We start from the raw sequence: 20,213 nt of genomic DNA, 5'->3' as shown, positions 1-20,213 counted from the left end.
GAATGGGCATTCACCAAATGCAGTAAATTCATAACACTTGTCTGATTCATTGTTCTTTTTATTATTACTATATATTAAAAACTGCTTCGACTTTTTAGTGCCAGTAGATCAGTTTTAAACTGATTCAAGTGAAAAAATTGAAGGGCCCTAAATTTGAACAATGATCACCAAGAATCAAGCGCCATGCAGAAAATAGAGTAAACAACATAAACCCCACACTTTATTATCTAATTATCCTCTCTCCCTACTTCTTTAATAATTACAGAAAATCTCATATATGATATATTAGTTAACATCATGATACATTAGTTTATGATACATTAATAAATCTTTAATTGTGATTAAAAACGAAAAAAAACGATAATTAAACCTACAGTTAAACAATTAATGCGCTTAATTAAAGAAACTGCGGTTTAAATTGCATAATATAAATTATTTAATAACTTTTGATAACAAATATCATAAGTTTTCCTATTATGTAAAAACTTATGATATATTATATTATGATAACAAATATCTCATTTAATAACATTGAGTTCATGATACACTACAGTTCATGACACATTACATTTATTTGTGGTTGGTAATACATTATTATATTTAATTTACTTAATACTTTATATGTGTAAAAATATTTAATACATTGTATTAAAAGCTAAATATCTTATGATACATTACTTTAGATAAAAATACAACAATATTATATCTACTATTGTATTATTAATTTATGTTTCTGATACATTAAATTACTTTGGTTGATATACATCACTGTAATTAAGTTTGCATTATACTTGACTTATTTTTTAAAATATCTAACACATTATATAATTGACATGAAGTTATAAAACTACAATTAGCTTATATGATACATTGCTGAAGAGTAAAATATATTTTGATGCATAATAGTCTAACAGATGGACGTAAATTAATTTATAGAAATTGTAATAAAAACAATCAAAAATTTTGCTTAATTCAAAATGGATAAATTTAGAAAATAGCCAGATACATTATCTAAATTTTGGGCGAGATTTGTGGCACAGTAGGTGATGTACTAGGAATAAATTGTGATATATCTGAAAATACGCTATTTTTTTGAGTTAGAAGGAATTTTTGTAATTAGTTTAGTGGGATGGATTTTAAATAATAATGAAAAATTAAGGTGTGATTTTAAGTAAGTTTTAGAAATAGGAGTAGGAAATTAGTAGTTAAGAAATAGAGCAGGCAATTAGTTAAAAAAATTATAGTTTGTTTGTCTTAGTTGTCTTTTAAAGCACTTTCTATGTAAAAATTGTTAAATAACTGAAAGCATTTAAAATAACCGAGCAAATGTCACAAGAATACTATGTTTTTATTTAAACCCACATAAACCTGCAACCCGCCCGGCTTCAATTTTGAAAAATATTGTTTCAACCCGGTCCAGAAATCATCATAACCACTATTTGTTCGACCCATAAGAGAGCAAAGATCATTTTCACACCCAAAAAAAATAGGGAAATTTGAGATTCTTGCCCTCATGTTTCTCCTTATCACACTAAAAGAACAAAGGAGGTTTCAGAATCCACCACTGATTCAGAAAGAGACATTTAAGCTTGTTGATGCTGTCGTCACCCGCCACTGATTGAGAAAGAGACATCTAAGCTTGTTGGTGGCACCATCCCTCTCCCTCGGTGATATTCTTCTCAATCAAAATCCATCATCATACACCATTGTCCCAACTTAGTGCATTATTTGAGCTAAATTCAAAACTACAATGCATAGGAGGTGAAGTTTCCCAGATAAGGATAACTGAGGATACTAATTTGATTGTGTTTGCCCCTTCAATTTTTGCCTTCCCCAAACCGTCTTTAATTTTTGCCCTTAAAAGTCGAATTTATGTCTAACAAAGCCTAAGTTATTAAAAGCATAATTTGTAAAATACTTTGATGCAAAAATATAAGCTAATGCTTACAAAAAATATATTCGTCTCGAGTGACAAAAAACTAAAAAACAAAAAAATGGGGCAGAAGTGCGAGAGACCTTCCTATAACATCTAAGTATAAAATTCTCAAGAAATCGTGGCAAGGTAGTGAAGAAAAGAGTTTGTGGACTCTGGCAACGAATTTGGAAGGATGCCTTTGAAGTTAAAAAAAAAACTAGAATGTGTTCTCTACTCAATTTTCTCGGAGGGATTTTGAAGGACAGAGTTCGCCAAACTCTTAAAACAGCGAAAAATCCAAAAATAAAAACTTTTGCTTAATACGTTTCTTTCTACTACTACATGCAGGTAACCACAATCTCAGAAAATAACATAGGCCAGTACTATAGCCAAATACTCCAAACACTAATATAGCTGCTTATTCTTCATCCTCTTCATCTCCATCACCACCAGAAGCCTTCTTAGTGGCAGCCGTTTGGTTCTTTCGCTTGACTCTTCCAGGACGCCCACCACCGAATGGACTAGTGAGAGAGAAGTCGATGTGCTTCTGGGAGTCCACTCGCACCATAAAGGAAGGAACATTCACCACCTGCCTCCCGACTCTGCAAATGCAACAATATGTGAATCAGAACTAGAGATCCGAATTCCGAGGCACCAACTAAAAAGCCAGGTACATTCACAGAATTTGCTTGGTGTAAACAACACTAGTGCTACATGCAGCAGACTTTACACCATATCTTTTGTATGTTACCGTAAATTCAATACATCAATACAATATATTTGCATGGGATGGCAAACATAGAATAAAGTGCATTTAGAAATGCTTCCGGAATAAAAATAGTGTTTTCCTTTCTCAGCGATTAAAGACAGAACACAAATGTTCGATTGATAAAACAATCTTCACAATATGTAACTTTGATCTTGTTCAACAGGCCTCACAAAAAACTCTTGGTGTATATGTTGATGGATCTTTGTAGCATTTGTATGGATCTTAAACATTTGGTATGACGTCTAGAAACAACAATAACTTTGGAAGATTTTGAAAAAACAAAGTACTTGGATGCTATTTCTTTCCGAATTCAAAAACATTTTGTCAAAAATAATATCTTAGGAATTAGGACAAGTTCTTTCAAGATAAACATTCTCCTTTTTGACTCTTTAGGACTTCCAAAATGAATACGACCCATCAGGAAGATTGGTTACATGTGCCAAATGTTAATGTGTCAACAGAGTGATATTATTAAATAATATTCTTCACAAATCGAGCAGAGATATATGCACAGCAGTGGAAGAAATTGATAAACAAAAACAGGCAAGACAGAAACTACTTATTTCCATTTGCCAATAAAGCAACTATCTGTACCTGATATGCCTTTGCCTGATGAGCACTCTAGCATGATGGATTGACTTAGCCATGCCAGTCTTGAACACAAGTGTTTGGAGACGACGCTCAAGAAAGTTCTCCACGGTGAGTGCCAAGACATAATCAAGCTTGTTTTGGCTCTCATCCAATAACCCGTACCGGTTCATCCTCCTCAAGAGAGCTTCACCTTCAAAGATACGGCGTGGGTCCTTCTCGTCCAGTGTGAGAAGCATTCTAGCAGCATTCCTGATACGGCTCAAAGCATACTGAACTCTCCAAAGTTCCCTCTTGCACCTTAGTCCATACTCTCCTACAAGCTTCAATTCTGCATCCAATCGCTCCTTCTCGTAGGGCCTTCGAGGCTTCTTAAAGGTCTTCCCATCTGAATTACAAATAACAATTATGTAAGATAGACTTAACATATGAACAAACTATACAGAGACTGAAGTTATGCACAAAGAGTATAACAGCAAAACAGCAAAATTGAAGATACAGAATATAAGACATACCGACTGACTAATATTAGGTCAAATGCTTATAACAAATTATGTTCAATTAAACATCAGTCAGTCAATCAAGTTATTAGCTAATGACTACTCACACATCAGATGAATTAAGCTAAACAACCCAAAGAATAGTACTCCCTCCATCACAATATGTGTGGCACACTTTGCTTTTTGATCCATTCCAAACACATGTCACCTTTTTATAATTTGAAACAACTTAACTTTAAAATTCATCTTTTAAAGTTAATGAAATGATTTATGGAGCCACATAATTGTGACGGAATAGATTATTTTGACTTCAAGGTAAACAAGAAGCCTCTCAAAACACATAGGCTCTATTAATCTCGTCATCTCATACTGCGCCTAATAGTAACAAAAAAGTCTTTAACCGCCTAAAAACGAAAATGGAAAAAGTCACCCAACTTCAAATTCAAGCAATACAATTGAAATTTATGTTCTAAACCAACTGATCGTACAATTATAACGTTCAGGGATGCCCATTAATGAAACAACTAATGACAAACAAAATCATATAAACTAGACAATTACTAGGCAGTCAGTCTCAACAATACACCAAGAATATTAGTGATATAAAACGACGTCAAATGCTGCATATATTCAAATAAATCCTACATAAACATTCATTAAAATTGTCCTATTGAGAAAAAAGATCGCTAACTTGTATTTAATCAAATAATGCAGAACGAGATTTTATACACAAGGAAGAAAGAAAAGGACGGCATTGTAACACTCACAGTTGCGATAAAAATTGACGTGCACCATGTTTGTTCGTCGTACCCTTCACTGTCTAGGGATCGAAGAGAAGGTAAGGGATACTCTTATATACTCGTATAACCCTAATAGGCCTTTAATGGATTCTAAAACTGTTGGGCCCAAAGTAGAAATTTTGACCCAAAACAGAATCACTTGCAACGAACTAAGTGGGTCAAGTTAAATTACAAAAAATGACAAACTTAACACCATAATTATGATAAATAATAATATTTTTATAAAATTATATTTTATAGCAAAAATAATATTATTTTGACGAACCACTCAATACATGCGTGTTTATAGCTATCAAAGAGTATATTATTTTCACTCTAACACTTATTCTCTTTCCTATTTTACTTTTACTGTATCTTTTTATTTTATTTTTTCAAATAGCTCATATTCTTCATATTTTTATTCCAATTTCTTTTCTTTTTCTCACATTTTTCATCTTAATTGATAAAGATTACGCTCCACAAAATAAGTTAACAATTAATTTTACAGTTATTACTCGGGTCCGTGATCCAGAGTAACGGTGAGATTGACGAGGATGTCTCGCACCGTATCGGGGCGGGATGGATGAAGTGGAAACTTGCATCGGGGGTGCTGTGTGATAAGAAGGTGCCGCCCAAGCTTAAAGGTAAATTCTATAGGGTGGTAGTCCGTCCGGCCTTGCTGTATGGAGCGGAGTGTTGGCCAGTTAAGAACTCCCACACCCAAAGAATGAAGGTGGCAGAAATGCGGATGTTGCGCTGGATGTGTGGACTGACCCGAAGGGATAGAGCTCGGAATGAGACTATCCGGGAGAAGGTTGGGGTGACTTCAGTGGAGTGTAAGATGCGGGAAGCACGATTGAGATGGTTCGGACACGTGAAGAGGAGGGGCATGGATGCCCCGGTCCGGAGGTGTGAGAGGCTAGCGTTGGATGGTTTTAGACGGGGTAGGGGTAGACCGAAGAAGTACTGGGGTGAGGTGATTAGGCGGGACATGGAACAGTTACAGCTTACCGAGGACATGACCCTAGATAGGAAGGTCTGGAAGACGCGAATTACGGCAGAGGATTAGGGCCTGTTCGGGTCGCTAATGTAGGGAGGTAATTGGTGGGGGTGTATTCCTGGTATGATTCCGTATTTCAATGTTCTGTTCCGTGTTCCGTGTTCTATGTTTGTTACGAATCTGTGTGCTTTCCTCTGCTTTATATTCCTGCATTCCTGCTTTACTCTGTTTTATATTCCTTATGGCTGCAGTATCTATGTTATGTCATCTGCTTCTGTGCTGTACTATGTGTTTGTTTGATATCTCGTAACTTGAGCCGGGGGTCTTTCGGAAACAGCCTTTCTACTTCATCAGAGGTAGAGGTATGGACTGCGTACATCTTACCCCCCCCAGACCCCACAAAGTGGGAATACACTGGGTTTGTTGTTGTTGTTGTTGTTGTTATGTTATCTTCTTCCCAAAATTCTATATATTTTATATTTTCTTGTTCATCATTGTCCTTGCGGATTTTTTTATACTTTTGCGATTTTTTTACTGTATGATTGTGGAGATTTGCTCTAATGGTAGAATAATTCAAGAAATCATTGAGTGTCAAAGAGGTGAGGTCGAAACATCATAATGATCCATAGAAGATGGCCGAAATAATGAACCAAAAAGGATTGAAGAAACCTTCATCTCCAAAACCGTCAAAATACACAAAGATCTGATTAAAAAAAAAAAGGAGAATCAAGCAAAATTTTAAGTCCTAATGTTGAAACTGTTTTGAATATGATTTTGAAAAATATAAAGGCGAAGAAGTATTTGTATATGTATTATTAACTAATGGGTACTTATATATATATATATATATATATATATATATATATGATGTAGAATCTGCAATAGACTGCTTCCTCTTCGGCGTAATTTCTGATTGAACTAATCAGTTGTATTGGTAGTCCTTCTAATTCAGATAGATCTGGGTTGGAATAAACACGGTCTAAATAACCGAATTTAAATAATTTTGCTGTGAAACCAGCTGATCCTCATGAGAAGATAGAAATCCTTGGATATAAACTTTTTATTTTGATGACTCCAAAAGTTTCTCCACAGTTTTCTGGTAGATTATAAACCTGTTTGGTAAATGTCAGATATTCTTCCTTTTTCGGATGGACTTTTCCTACCTGAAAAGAAGCAAACTTATTTTCTGAAGAGAAGTTAGTTCTTTTTTCTGATTTCTTAGAGGTTATTTTAATTTTTACTGATTTTATTACTTCAGAGAATTTTCTATGTTTGTGCTCGACTTTTAGCTTTGTCCGAAGACTCGGCCATCAGCATATCCGGGCTTACCGCCGAGATATTTTTTTCCCTAGTTGCTAGTGGGACATATCCTGCCACTTTATTAGCTTGACTTTTGGCTTTGTCCGAAAACTCTGCCATCGACATATCTGGGTTGCTTACCATCGAGATATTTTTGGCACTATGTGCTAGTGGGACATTTTCTGCCACTTTGTTAGGGATGATTTGTCATCCCATTGGTCTGATTTTCAGATGCTCGCATAGGAGTTGGAATTCCGTCATGTTTTCAGCTAGATCAATGTTAAATCGACTCAATTCAAATTGTAATTTCTTTGCTTTTCAGACAAGGTTACAAGTTCGTCTTGGATTTCAAATAACATGTTACTTTTTCCATTGATGGCATCGTCAATGTCATTTATTTTCTACCATATTCTGTTGATCAATACTTGAGTTCTATTGTCCATATTGGACGTTTCTTGAAAGAAAAACTGCAAAAATATTATCAGATCCTTTAATATTTTCAATTTTGAAAGTATAAAATGACAATAATACTTGTCATCTGTGTAACCTTCTGTATTATGGTTCTGAAGGTAGTTTATTGAATATCAGTCCTGATATTTGTGTATTGTCTGTTTTAACGACAAATGGTTTTGGTAATAAGAATATAAAAAACTTTCGTATTCCTTTTATTATTGCTAATAATTCTTTTTCATTTGTGGAATAGTTAACTTCAGCTTCATTAAATGTTCCACTGGTATATCTACAGATTTTATTTAAATCTATTTGTAATAATGCTCCCCATGATAGTCGAAAGCATCAGTTTGTAAAACTAAATTATCTTCTGATTTTGGTAATCTAAGCTTTTGTAGTCTAGCACACTATTCTTTTAATTTTGAACACAAAGAGTATGTTCATTAGTCCATCCAAGTCGATTTGACTTTCAAATGAGTTTTTGTAAAGGATTTCTCCTTTTTTGCAAGATCTGGAATAAATTCTCCTGCATAATTCAATCATCCAAGAAACTTTTGTATTTCTTATTTTGTTGTTAGTCTATTAGAAAATTCTGTTATTTTCTTCGAAATATGAGATTGTAATTCTATTCCATTTTTTGAAATTATTATTCCTAAGAATTCTATTTCATTTTTGCTTATCTATTCTTTCTTTTGGCTTAAAACAATTCCATTTTTAACATAAATATTTAAAAATTCTTTCAAATGTGTTAAGTGTTCTTGGTAGTTTTCTGAACAGACTAAAATATCATCTATGTAGACGGTTAGGAAATTCTTTTCAGAAAATATTCTATCCATCTTTCTTTGAAAATTTGTGGTACATTTTTTAGTCCAAATGGCATTACTAACCATTCATAATACCCATTAGGAGTACTAAACGCTGTTAGAGAGACTGATTTCTCTGAAAGTTTAATTTGCCAAAATTCACTTTTGCAATCAAAATTTGAAAAGTAGCTTTTTCCTTTAGCAGGTTAATTAAATTATTTTTATTTAGGATAAATAATCCATCAAAAACACAATTTTTACTTAGCGCTTTATAGTTTATGATCATTCGAGCTTTTTCTCTTTTTTGTTCTGTGTGGTTTCTTACCATAAATGCATGACTACTATATGGACTCCTATTTGCTCTTATTAATTTAAGATTAAGGAGTTCTTGTATTTGAATTTTGAATTCAGTTTTATCTTCTTCGTTATAAAGCATTAGTTTAACTCTTACTCGGATCTTTAAGAGTTAAGACAGCTTTTTCATGGTTATTATTCCATTTTTCTAATGGGTTTTCTCCATAAGAGACTTGTAAATCTTATTTTATTTTCTCAAGATTGAGACATTTACAAGAGCAGTTTTTAAGGGTATCTAAAAAATTCTTTTTAAAGATTCATTTTTCTTTTATCAAGATATAAGGATTGTGTTTTCTTGGGATTTTTTATAAATTGATTACATGGGGTTTTAAAACTAACCATGTATATTGTTTGATGATAATTTTAAAACTATTGTATAAAGTCATTTCCTAATAACAAATCAGTTTCAAGTTTATCATATGCAAAAACATATTTTATAGAAACAATTTTAGATCCTAAAATTATTTCTACATTTTGCTTTTCATGTGTTAAGTTTTTTAATCTCCTGTTATACCGATAACAGAGGTATTAGCCTTATTAATATCTCAATTTTTTATTAAAAAAGATTTCGGTAAACTGACTTCAGAGCCATTATTTATTTGACAACAAGAAGTCAGTTTTGTTTCGTAGTTTGTAAATTCTACGAATACCTATACTCTAAAAGAGGCTTCTTTAGGCATTAGATTTTAGGAATAAAACAAGTTTCATTTTCTAAGATTATTTGGATTCCCTCTTTTTGGATATTGTATTGACCCAAGCTATTAAGAAATGTTTCCCCTGAAATTATGTTGTAGTTATTTTCATGATTACTAATATAGCAAGGAACTCTTATTCTAATTGTTCCAAGTTGTATTGGTAACTCTACGATTTTTGAACATTCGTAACTATTTTCTTCAAACGTTTAGTAAATATAAGGCTTACCTTTAAAGCTAACCAATCTGTCTAGGATACTTTTCTTGACATGATTTGTTGATGAATCCTGACTGTATTAGGATTGTTTGCTTGTTTCAGTCGCTTTCGTTAAAGAATCATCCTGAAACGTCTGTAACGTTGTTAGAGCTTTTGCTATTAGATTTCATGGAATTACCTTTTCGTATGGAGTTTCTCCCATATTCCATTGAGAGTCTTGGATTTGAAGCCGTGGAGCTTCCTATTTTTATAGCTTTTTCCACATGAATTTCATATTCAGTAGGAATATTTGGTTGTTGAATCTCTGCTTCAACTATTCTTGTGCATTCTTGGTCAATTTCGACAAGGCTTTTATTTTTATAGATATTTTCATAATTTGAGTTGGTAACCGTATATAGAGCTTGATAATAGATGCTCATAATATGATTATCTGGTTTAAATAAATCTTTTTTTTTACCTGAAAGTGCAAACTTAAAGCTTCGTTAAAATTTGCATCTTTTAATGATATACAATACCTGGATAATTGGTGAATAATAATTTGGTATAAGCCAAATTTCCTTCAACAATACCTAAATTTCCTTCTCTGGTGTTAATAAATCTTTCATCTGAAAGGTTAATTACTATTGGACAGTCTACTCCTTCTTTAAAAGTGGATTTAACCATTATTTGAATTCCTCCGAGATGAACATAATTCATCTTTTTTCTATTCCTTTCTGAATTTTTTCTTAAAATTTGGTCGATCATAGGCTTTGTTAATAAGTTAAGCTCATGTCTTCCAATAGTTTGAGTGATTTCAATTGCTTTTCAATCTCTTGATATTCATGATAAGAGGTTTTATTTCTTGAAAAAGTTCTTTGTAATCTATTGAGCAGACTATCTTCTGTTCAAAGATTGAATTTTAATCCTTGAATTTTTCTTAGTAATTCTCCATCGAATGTTGCTTTTAATGCATATCCTCGCTGATCTTCTTCAGCCTCTATAACCTGAGTGATTTCTTCTAGGTTCTCAATTTCTTAATTCATTCTTCTGAATCAGTACTTGATTCTGAGAATTCTTCATAGAGTTCTATATAAAAGTCTTCACTTTTAATAGATGAAACTGACTCTAGGCCTGACTCAATTTCTTCTCTATCTATTTTAGATATTTTGACTCTTTTCTTGTTACATTCATAACTTTTGTGGCCTTCTTCTCCACAATTATAACATTTGTATTTATCTGTAGTTTTCTTTTCAAAATTTATTCGTTTTTAAAGTACCCTTTTCTTGGTACATAATTTTTCTTGGAAATATTTTTCCTTTTTATTAATCCCTTGATTTTTCTTTTTCTTTTAAAAGAGTTTCTTTCATGACATTCCCACTGAGATGCTGCTTCTGTATCTTCACAGTAGATCTGGGTATCGATTCTTTTAACTTTTCTTTACATATATATATATATATATATATATATATGTATGTATGTATGTATGTATGTATGTATGTATGTATGTATGCATGTATGTATATAAACTTGGTTGTATATAAATTTTTTGGGGCATATACATATATTTGTATTTTGTATTCACAATGCAAATTCATATGTATTTTTATACGGTGTTGAATTTGTATTTAAACTGTTCTATCTCATTCTAGAGGGTAACATGTGTATTTATTTATATTTTTTACTGTTTAAGATATATATTATGTATTTTTTGATTGTCTCTATATATATATGTATATAGTTGTCCTTTTTGTTATACAGATTTGTGTCCTATATGTGTATATATACATATGGGTCAACTATGTATTTTTGTAAATACATATGCAGATATATATGTATTTTTTTGTACTGTAAATACATATGTAGATCTGTATGTCTATGTATTTTGTATACTTTTGAATATGTATATGTGAAACCATAACTGTAACATATGCTAATACTGAAACCGTAACTGTAACATATTTAATATATGAAACATAATTGTTATTGAAGAATTAATCACATCACAACAAATATTTTAAAATGTATCATTTGCGATATTTCCTACATAAACGTCTATTGTGACCCTTAAACCCATAAGCACTATATGAATTGATGGTTTTCTTTCTGAACATATCCCTTCTTGATTTTTAATATAAATACTATAAAATATTTTTTTAAAAATACAAGTGTGTCGATGAAAATAAAATAAAAATAAAATACAAATAAAATAAAATAACAAATAAAATATAATATGCAGTCAATAATAAAATATAAATATAAAACAATCCATTCAAATACAAGTGCGAATTATAAAATATAAATGATAGTGCGAACTATAAAATACAAATACAAGTGAGAACTATAAAATACAAATAGAAGTGCAAATTATAAAATACATACAATACAAGTGCAGACTATGAAACATGAATACAATTGTATCAATGAATATAAAATATATATAATGGTCCGAATACAAATACAATAAATGACTGTGGTGTTTTCATTGTCATCCATAACTTGTGCTCGACGTAGCATTTTTTGAAAATTAAAAAATATATATAAAATAGAACCCAAAAGAAAAAAAATTAAAATAATAATTAAAAAGAAACAGAAAGAAAAATAAAATCTAGACATATAAGAGTAAAAAAAGGAGAAAAAATAACAAAATAGAAAAAAATAAAAAATAAAAATCCAAAAAAAAGTGAAAAAAAAAAAGAGAAATAGAAGCTAAAAATAGAAAAGTAAAAATAAAAGTAAAAAAGGAGAGAAATAAAAAAATAAAGATAGAAAAAAAGAAGAAAATGAAAATAGAAAAAGAAAAAAGAAAAAAAAAAAAAAAACAAAAAAAAAACAAAGAAAAAATGAAAAAGGAACGAAAAAAAGAAGAGAGAAAAAAAGTGGAATGAAAAATTTTAAAAAGTAAAAGAAATTAAAATAGCAAAAAAGAGTTTGATTTGGAAAAGAAATCCTTTAAACAAGAGTAATTTATGGAAAAGAAATTTACTGCTTTAAATAGAGTAATTTAATAATGTAATTTATGCAAAAAAAATTACTGTTTTAAATGCATGGGTAATTATTTCTTATTTAACTCAATTGATTTGAGTAAAAAAAGGACAGTAAATCTCGTTGTATATGTATTTTAGTAGCAAAAAAGTGTCTAAAATACAAAATACAAGTTGCTAATTTCAGGTAATTATGAAATAGTTGCTATGAAGCCCCTAATTATAGGCTTAAGTTTGTTACTTATGAAATTCTCCCTATATAAAAAAGAGAAAATTATTCCATACACATTTATTAGATTATTTATTGCAAGTTGTCGCAATACTTTTAAATAATTATTTATTAAGATTTTAATTGCAAGTTGTAGCATTTTGTTAAAAAAAGTTTATTTATTTATTTTAAAAAAAAATTGAAAAAATATTTTTAACTACAATTAACTCCTTTTTTGTAGTGTTTAGTATTAAATGTCTCTTAAATAAATGTATTGATAATTATGGCAGGAGTAAAATATGATCAATATAATATATATTCATTTATTATGATTTTTACCTTTTTCAAAAAATTACATGTTTTTTTAAATAACTTTATTGGAATAATATTCTTTTGCTATTCTCACACATTTCTTCTTCTTAATTATACTCATTTTTTTTTTATTCATTCGCATGAAAAACATCAAGCTTTTTGGGGTATTGTTTTTGTATCAACCTTGACGTATCTCAAACAATTCTAGAATTTTCTTTATCAAACTTTTTGGGGTTTAAATTTTATTTTCTTTATCAATTTTTTTTTCTTGAATTTGATTATATGTACTACATATGTGTTGATTTCACAGTTGTACGAATCACATTAAGAGGAATCAGATTTTGTATGAATCATATGCGTTGATAGCATTGGTTAAACTAAATTATGGATATTAGATTTTGTTCCATTTTTATACACTAAAAACATTAATAAGAATAAATCATCTACGTTTAGTATTTCACATATCAATTCCATAGACTAAAACTTCAAAAATTAAAATTATTTGGTATATGTCATTGTTATACTAATAGATTTAAACTTGATTGGTTAAAACGAATGTAAAGATGGTATATTATAAATAAATTTCACAGATGTAAAATGTACTACCTCTTTAACTATAAATAGTGACAATATGTAATGTCTATAAATTAAGTGATCATTATTTTACATATAAATTCCCACGATAAGTTATCTTATTACTAGTTTTAATATGAATTACATACAATGAGATCTCAATAAGGAATATCATTTAGTGAATTAGATATATTATAAAGTGATTTAAACATGATTTGTTAAATAAAACCACACTAAGCAAACTTTACACCTTTTTTATACACTAAAATTCATTAATAAAAATACATTATTTTTATATCTTACATATTGATTTCTGTCATGATCCAAAAACCAATGATCATAATGGCATTTGTCGCGACAAGACTTGACAAGTAAGTTTATTACCCGAACTGATATAAAATGAGAAAACAATACCAAAACCCAAGATACGGCTTCTTGAACGAAGTAGAACCACACAATTACAATAATAGCAGGATATACATACCAACAATACCATAGATCACCTCAAAATCCGGTATCATAGTGTAAGAACAAACTAAATACATCTCGAAATCAAAATATACAACTGATAGTCCAAAAAGGATCATAATTTGTCTCTGAAGACAAAACAAGACATAAACTAGATAAGAAAAGGTAGTAGATCAACCCTGAAAGCATAGACCGATCGAACAAAGTAAAAAATAAAGCATATAAAATACACATTATGGACACATCACCTACAATCAGAAAATGTCTTAAATGAAAAGCCCACACCGTCACTTGGATTTTCATTGATGACCAAAAAATATTTACAATCATATTAGAACAGTCAAGAATCGACTGTTGTCTCTAAACCACTAGAACTACATCTATCGCTAAGAATAATCATATACCAACATCAATAGACTATCACTATTGCATCATTCAAGTCTAAGGGTATACATTAAGTAGCTTGAGTGGAGTTTGCCACTTAAAAATGTTCCTGCCTCTAATATGGACATGCTGAATCACCTCCTTAAGCACTATGTCTATGTTCATTCTTTTACGATGGAATCTGCTAGTGTTCCTCTCCCTCGATATTAGTGCAAGGATCATAGAAAAGACGACTGTTGAAATCTTAACTATACCAATTTTGCTCTTTGCAAGTGTATTAATCCATTGCAGTTCATAATTCCAATCTTGTACTGCCCTCCGGAAGCCCAGCTATACGCAAACCCTTTGCCATAGAGCATTAGTCACCACACATTCAAAGAACAAGTACTCAAAAGATTCTAGTGCTTGTCCATAGAAAGTGCAGTCTATAGGAACCTGAACACCAAACTTGAGCAGTCTAGGCACTGTTGTTAGCCTACTTTGAACAACTAACCACAATATGAATTTGAATTGAGGGTGGATCTTATGTAATGCAAGGTTCTTCCAAGCAACTCGTGGATACCGAGGCATCAGCAAAGTGTACATCTTTTGAATGGAGAAGGACTCTATTTACATCACACTAGCAAAGACTGTCTGCAAGCCACCGGTCTTCATAGGACTTTGTATAATCCAATTCCTTGCCTCTAATATTTTCCTGATAACCCAAGATGTATTCTAAGTTATTGGGATATCTTCTAGATGTCTATTCTTGGTGTAGTATCCATGAATCCATTTGATCCACAAACAATCTTTCCTTTTTAATACATTCCACAATTGCTTTAAGACTATTGCGTTATTCCATAAGCACAAGTTAGCAATGTTTAAACCCCCAGCAACCAAAGGTTTACATACTGATTCCTAGAAAACCAAAGCTTTCTTCGAGACTGATATTTGACCAGTCCACAGATATGTTCTACACAGTTGTTCTATTAATTTAATGACTTTTTTAGGTAAGAAAAATATTTATACCTAGTAGGCTTGCACCCCAAAGAGCACTGATTTTATGAGTTGCACCCTTCTTGCAGAAGAGAGCATTTTTTCAGACCAACAAGCGATATTTGCTGTAATTTTTTCTATTTTTGTACATACTGGGATATATGTAGTTTCCTAGCAGCTAAGGGAACCCCTAAGTATCTAAATGGAAGTTTCCCCTCAGCAAATCCCAATTCTTTCAGTATATCCCTCTTAGTATGTTCAGCAACACCAACTATGTAGAGAGAGCTTTTATTAAGGTTAGCCTGCAACCTTGATGCACCAAATTTTTTTAGGAAAGCAGCACTCAACATTTGCACTGATAAAACGTCAGCTCCACAGTACATTAAGAAATCATTTGCAAAGCAGATGTGAGTACTACCTAATTTCCAGCATTTTAGGTGATAATTGAAATCATTATTTTTAGCCATTGCTTTTATTCTCTTTCCAAGTATTCCATGGCAAGGACAAAAAGGTACGGAGACACAGGATTTCTCTGTCTTATTCCTCTTTTGGCTTTAAAATGTTTCATGAGACCTTCATTCATCAATTAAGAATAGGACTCAGTGGTAATACATTTCATTATCCACTCCAAAAATTTAGCAGGAAATCCCATATCAATTAATAGCTTCTTCAAGAATGTTCATTCCAAGGTGTCATAAGCCTCCCTCAAGTCCACTTTTAGCACACATCTAGGAGAAATCCATTTCCTTATGTAACTCTTGAAAATCTCATGACTTAATAGGATATTATAAATTATGCTCCTTCCTTCTATAAAAGTTGATTGAGAGCTACTGACTAGTTCTGATATCACAGTTTTGAGCCTATTTGTGAGCACCTTAGAAATTATCTTATATAGTGTGGTACAACATGTCATATGTCTACATTTCTTGACCTTGGTAGGGTATGGGACCTTAGGAATGGGGGTAACAACAGTGATATTTATTGCAGGCCAAATCTTGCTAGTCTGAAAAATTAATGCACGGTAGTCAGAAATGTCAATTTTTACCGGGTCCCAATTTTTTGTAAAGAACTTAATAGGAAATCCATCTGCCCCAGGGGCCTTATCTTTAGTCATCATCTTCATAGCTGCTATGATATCTTCATTAGTCACCTCTCTTATCAAGTCTCTCTGTTGTTGTATTGTTAAATATACACACCTGCCTTGACTATCTTAGTATTCAGGCATGGTAAGTCCATAATGTAAGTTCCCATAAGAATAGTAAAGACAGATGAATTCTTGTTCCATCTATAGAGGTTCTGTAAGATTCACTCTTACCTCAATATAAATGGAGGTAATAGAATTATGGGAAGTTCTGATCTTCTATTGGGCATGGAGGTACCCTGTATTGGAATTACCACATTCAACCTATAAACCTCTAGCTTTTTGTCTAAGTACTTATTGGAATTACCACATTCAACCTATAAACCTCTAGCTTTTTGTCTAAGTACTTTCTCCTCAATAATGCTCCACTTCTCAATGCCATGGTATTATTTGTTTTCAGCACATAAATCGGCATTTAAAACCTGCCCCTTTAGTTGAGATTGAATAATATCAATCTTTTCTCTGGATACACTTAAATGCTTCTTATAAGAAGCAAAATAAGTATTGAGGTCTTTCAACTGCAACTTGAGTTGCTTAAGCTTACTTTAGACATTCACAACAACACTTGTATCCTTCTCTTGGTTCCATACTCTTTGCAGAATCACATCAAAATCTTAGTGCTTCATGATATGAGTAAAGAACTTGAAAGTCTTGGGGTGGAGGGTAATGTGTTGCTTACAGATGATGATAATGGTAGTATGATCTGAGACTGAGGGGTTTGCCTAATCAGCCTCTACATGCCCCAACTGTTGGATTCAATGAAAATCTCCCAATGCCCAATCAATCTTGCTATAGACTCTTCTATCAGCTGACTGTTTGTTATACTATGTGAAATGATATCCCGTACTCCTAATGAGAGTGAGTTTCATTGCATCTAGAAAACCCTGGAAGCCCTGAATTTCCTATTGTGTTACTGCAGAACCTATTCTATCTTCAAAGCTAAGCACATTATTAAAATCTCCACATAAAATCCATGGTTTTTGTAGCTGTAGATTCACCTGAGTTAACTCACTCTATGAGTTCTCTCTATAATGAAGTAGCATAAACCACTATGACATATAGTGACATCTGACTACCAGGATTTTCCATTAAACTATGAATATATTGCTCCTTGACATCAAGAATAGTAACGTAAAGATGAGATTTCCAGACAAGCCATATTCTACCATTCTGATTATACTTGTGATTTGTACAAATATTCTACCCATTAGCCACTTTCTTTTTTTGTATAAGATGTTCCTTGACTCTAGTTTTCAAACAGCCAAAGAAATCTACCTTATGTTTAGCAAGAAAAAGTTTTACCTCCTTCTGCTTGTGGGCTTGATTCAAGCCCCTAATATTCCATGTAGATATGATCATGGAGGGTTGAATGGCATGGATTTGCCAGTACTATTAGAGGTGAGGCTGAGACGGATAGTGTCTATTTCGGAAAACCAGTTCGGATTTATGCCCGGCCGCTCGACGACGGAGGCAATCCACCTGGTACGGAGGTTGGTGGAGCAGTATAGGGAGAGGAAGAAGGATCTGCACATGGTGTTCATCGACCTGGAAAAGGCGTACGACAAAGTCCCCAGGGAAGTGCTTTGGAGATGCTTGGAGGTGAGTGGAGTACCGTAGGCATATATACGAGTAATTAAGGATATGTATGAGGGAGCGAAAACCCAGGTGAGGACGGCGGGAGGAGACTCAGAGCATTTCACTGTCCTGACAGGATTGCATCAGGGATCTACTCTTAGTCCCTTTTTGTTTGCGTTAGTAATGGATGTGTTGACGCGGCGTATCCAAGGGGAGGTGCCGTGGTGTATGCTTTTTGCAGACGATGTAGTCCTGATAGATGAGACTCGACGGGGTGTGAATGACAAATTAGAGTTGTGGAGGCAAACTCTGGAGTCTAAAGGGTTCAGGGTGAGCAGAACCAAGACAGAGTATGTGGAATGTAAGTTTAATGACGTGAGGCGGGAGAATGAGGTAGTAGTGAGGCTAGAAGCACAGGAGGTAGGGAAGAGGGATAAGTTCAAGTATCTCGGGTCCGTGATCCAGAGTAACGGTGAGATTGACGAGGATGTCTCGCACCGTATTGGGGCGGGATGGATGAAGTGGAAACTCGCATCGGGGGTGCTGTGTGATAAGAAGGTATCGCCCAAGCTCAAAGGCAAATTCTATAGGGTGGTAGTCCGTCCGGCCTTGCTGTATGGAGCGGAGTGTTGGCCAGTTAAGAACTCCCACATCCAAAAAATGAAGGTGGCAGAAATGCGGATGTTGCGCTGGATGTGTGGACTGACCCGGGGGGATAGAGTTCGGAATGAGACTATCCGGGAGAAGGTTGGTGTGACTTCAGTGGAGTGTAAGATGCGGGAAGCACGATTGAGATGGTTCGGACACGTGAAGAGGAGGGGCATGGATGCCCCGGTCCGTAGGTGTGAGAGGCTAGCGTTGGATGGTTTTAGACGGGGTAGAGGTAGACCGAAGAAGTACTGGGGTGAGGTGATTAGGCGGGACATGGAACAGTTACAGCTCACCGAGGACATGACCCTAGATAGGAAGGTCTGGAAGATGCGAATTACGACAGAGGATTAGGGCCAGTTCGGGTCGCTAGTGTAGGGAATTAATTGGTGGGGGTGTATTCCTGTTATGATTCTGTATTCAGTGTTTCGTGTTCCGTGTTCCATGTCTATTACGAATCTGGGTGCTTTCCTCTGCTTTATATTCCTGCAATCCTGCTTTACTCTGTTTTATATTCCCTATGGGTGCCGTATCTATGTTATGTCATCTGCTGCTGTGCTGTACTATGTGTTTGTGTGATATCTCGTGACTTGAGCCGGGGGTCTTTCGGAAACAGCCTTTCTACTTCATCAGAGGTAGAGGTATGGACTGCGTACATCTTACCCCCCCCCAGACCCCACTAAGTGGGAATACACTGGGTTTGTTGTTGTTGTTGTTGTATTAGCTCCCATCCATATACATATAGAGGAATAGGAATGTTATCTTGCATCTGTTGCTTGCCCTTTCTCTGTCTTTGCCTAGCCTCCTCCTGTGCTTTAAGAGTAGTGTTTGAGTCAGCTAAGTCGTACTGGGGCTATAGTACAATACACACATACACCAAAATATAAGTACAAGAAAGAAGCACAAATAGATAGATATCACATCAAGAACGAAAATACAACATAGAATGTACATAGTGCATGAAACGCAATAAAGATGATGATGATGATGTGATGCACGAGGTTTTCGCAGAACCTTCATATACATCTGCCAAATTGTGATCCTGAGTTAGGACCCATGAGGGGTTTGTCAACCCGTATACATTCAATATCCAATATTCATAACTTCTCTCCGACAAATACATCGTTAGAGGGTTTTTAAAGATGTCACATTTTCCGTCAGAAAAAGCCAGTATTTCCATAGTGGTACCAATGTTTCATGAATGTATATGATATGAGGATGTAATTCTCACAACTAACCAGAATGAGAATTTTCAAATCCAACCAATATACCAATCATGTGAGCCAAAGTCCACTCAATATTCCAACCGTCCATGAGCTCAATGTAGTCAATAAATCAATACAGTGAGATATACAAAAACAAGCCATTAGATACCACATAACTACCAACTCAGACATTTTCATCAAGAAACCAACTAATTATATCATTACCAGGCCAATAACATCATATAAGACCGCATACGGTCACACATAGCAAATAATGTCTCAAAAATCACCAAAAAATAACACAGCCCCCACACGGGCACACAATAATCATAACGCCATTTTCATGATTAGTTTCTACACCTATAACATGATTTTATACCCAGCCCAGTCTGGAGAAA

General features: G+C 33.3%; 1 protein-coding gene across 1 annotated transcript; it reads right to left on the bottom strand.

Moving 5' to 3' along the window:
• Nucleotides 1-2,211: 2,211 nt before the first annotated feature.
• Nucleotides 2,212-4,732, bottom strand: LOC107870875 (40S ribosomal protein S9-2). Its single transcript, XM_016717563.2, has 3 exons — nucleotides 4,540-4,732; nucleotides 3,279-3,660; nucleotides 2,212-2,517 (listed from the first exon to the last, which is right to left on the bottom strand). Exons 1-3 carry the CDS (start codon nucleotides 4,565-4,567, stop codon nucleotides 2,334-2,336), a joined length of 594 nt encoding a protein of 197 aa, XP_016573049.1. The 5' UTR covers nucleotides 4,568-4,732; the 3' UTR covers nucleotides 2,212-2,333.
• Between the last annotated feature and the right edge of the window lie 15,481 nt (nucleotides 4,733-20,213).

Source organism: Capsicum annuum, chromosome 5, assembly GCF_002878395.1.
Source record: "Capsicum annuum cultivar UCD-10X-F1 chromosome 5, UCD10Xv1.1, whole genome shotgun sequence".
NCBI lineage: Eukaryota > Viridiplantae > Streptophyta > Magnoliopsida > Solanales > Solanaceae > Capsicum > Capsicum annuum.
This window is presented reverse-complemented; position numbering and strand designations above follow the sequence as displayed.

What these genes read in the sequence shown, in the direction of transcription:
- LOC107870875 (XM_016717563.2), bottom strand. Translation starts at nt 4,567, where the DNA reads ATGGTGCACGTCAATTTTTATCGCAACT. An exon ending in CGTCAATTTTTATCGCAACT is followed by an intron (nt 3,661 to 4,539) that starts GTGAGTGTTACA and finishes TTTGTAATTCAG; the next exon opens with ATGGGAAGACCTTTAAGAAG. An exon ending in ATCAGGCAAAGGCATATCAG is followed by an intron (nt 2,518 to 3,278) that starts GTACAGATAGTT and finishes TTGCATTTGCAG; the next exon opens with AGTCGGGAGGCAGGTGGTGA.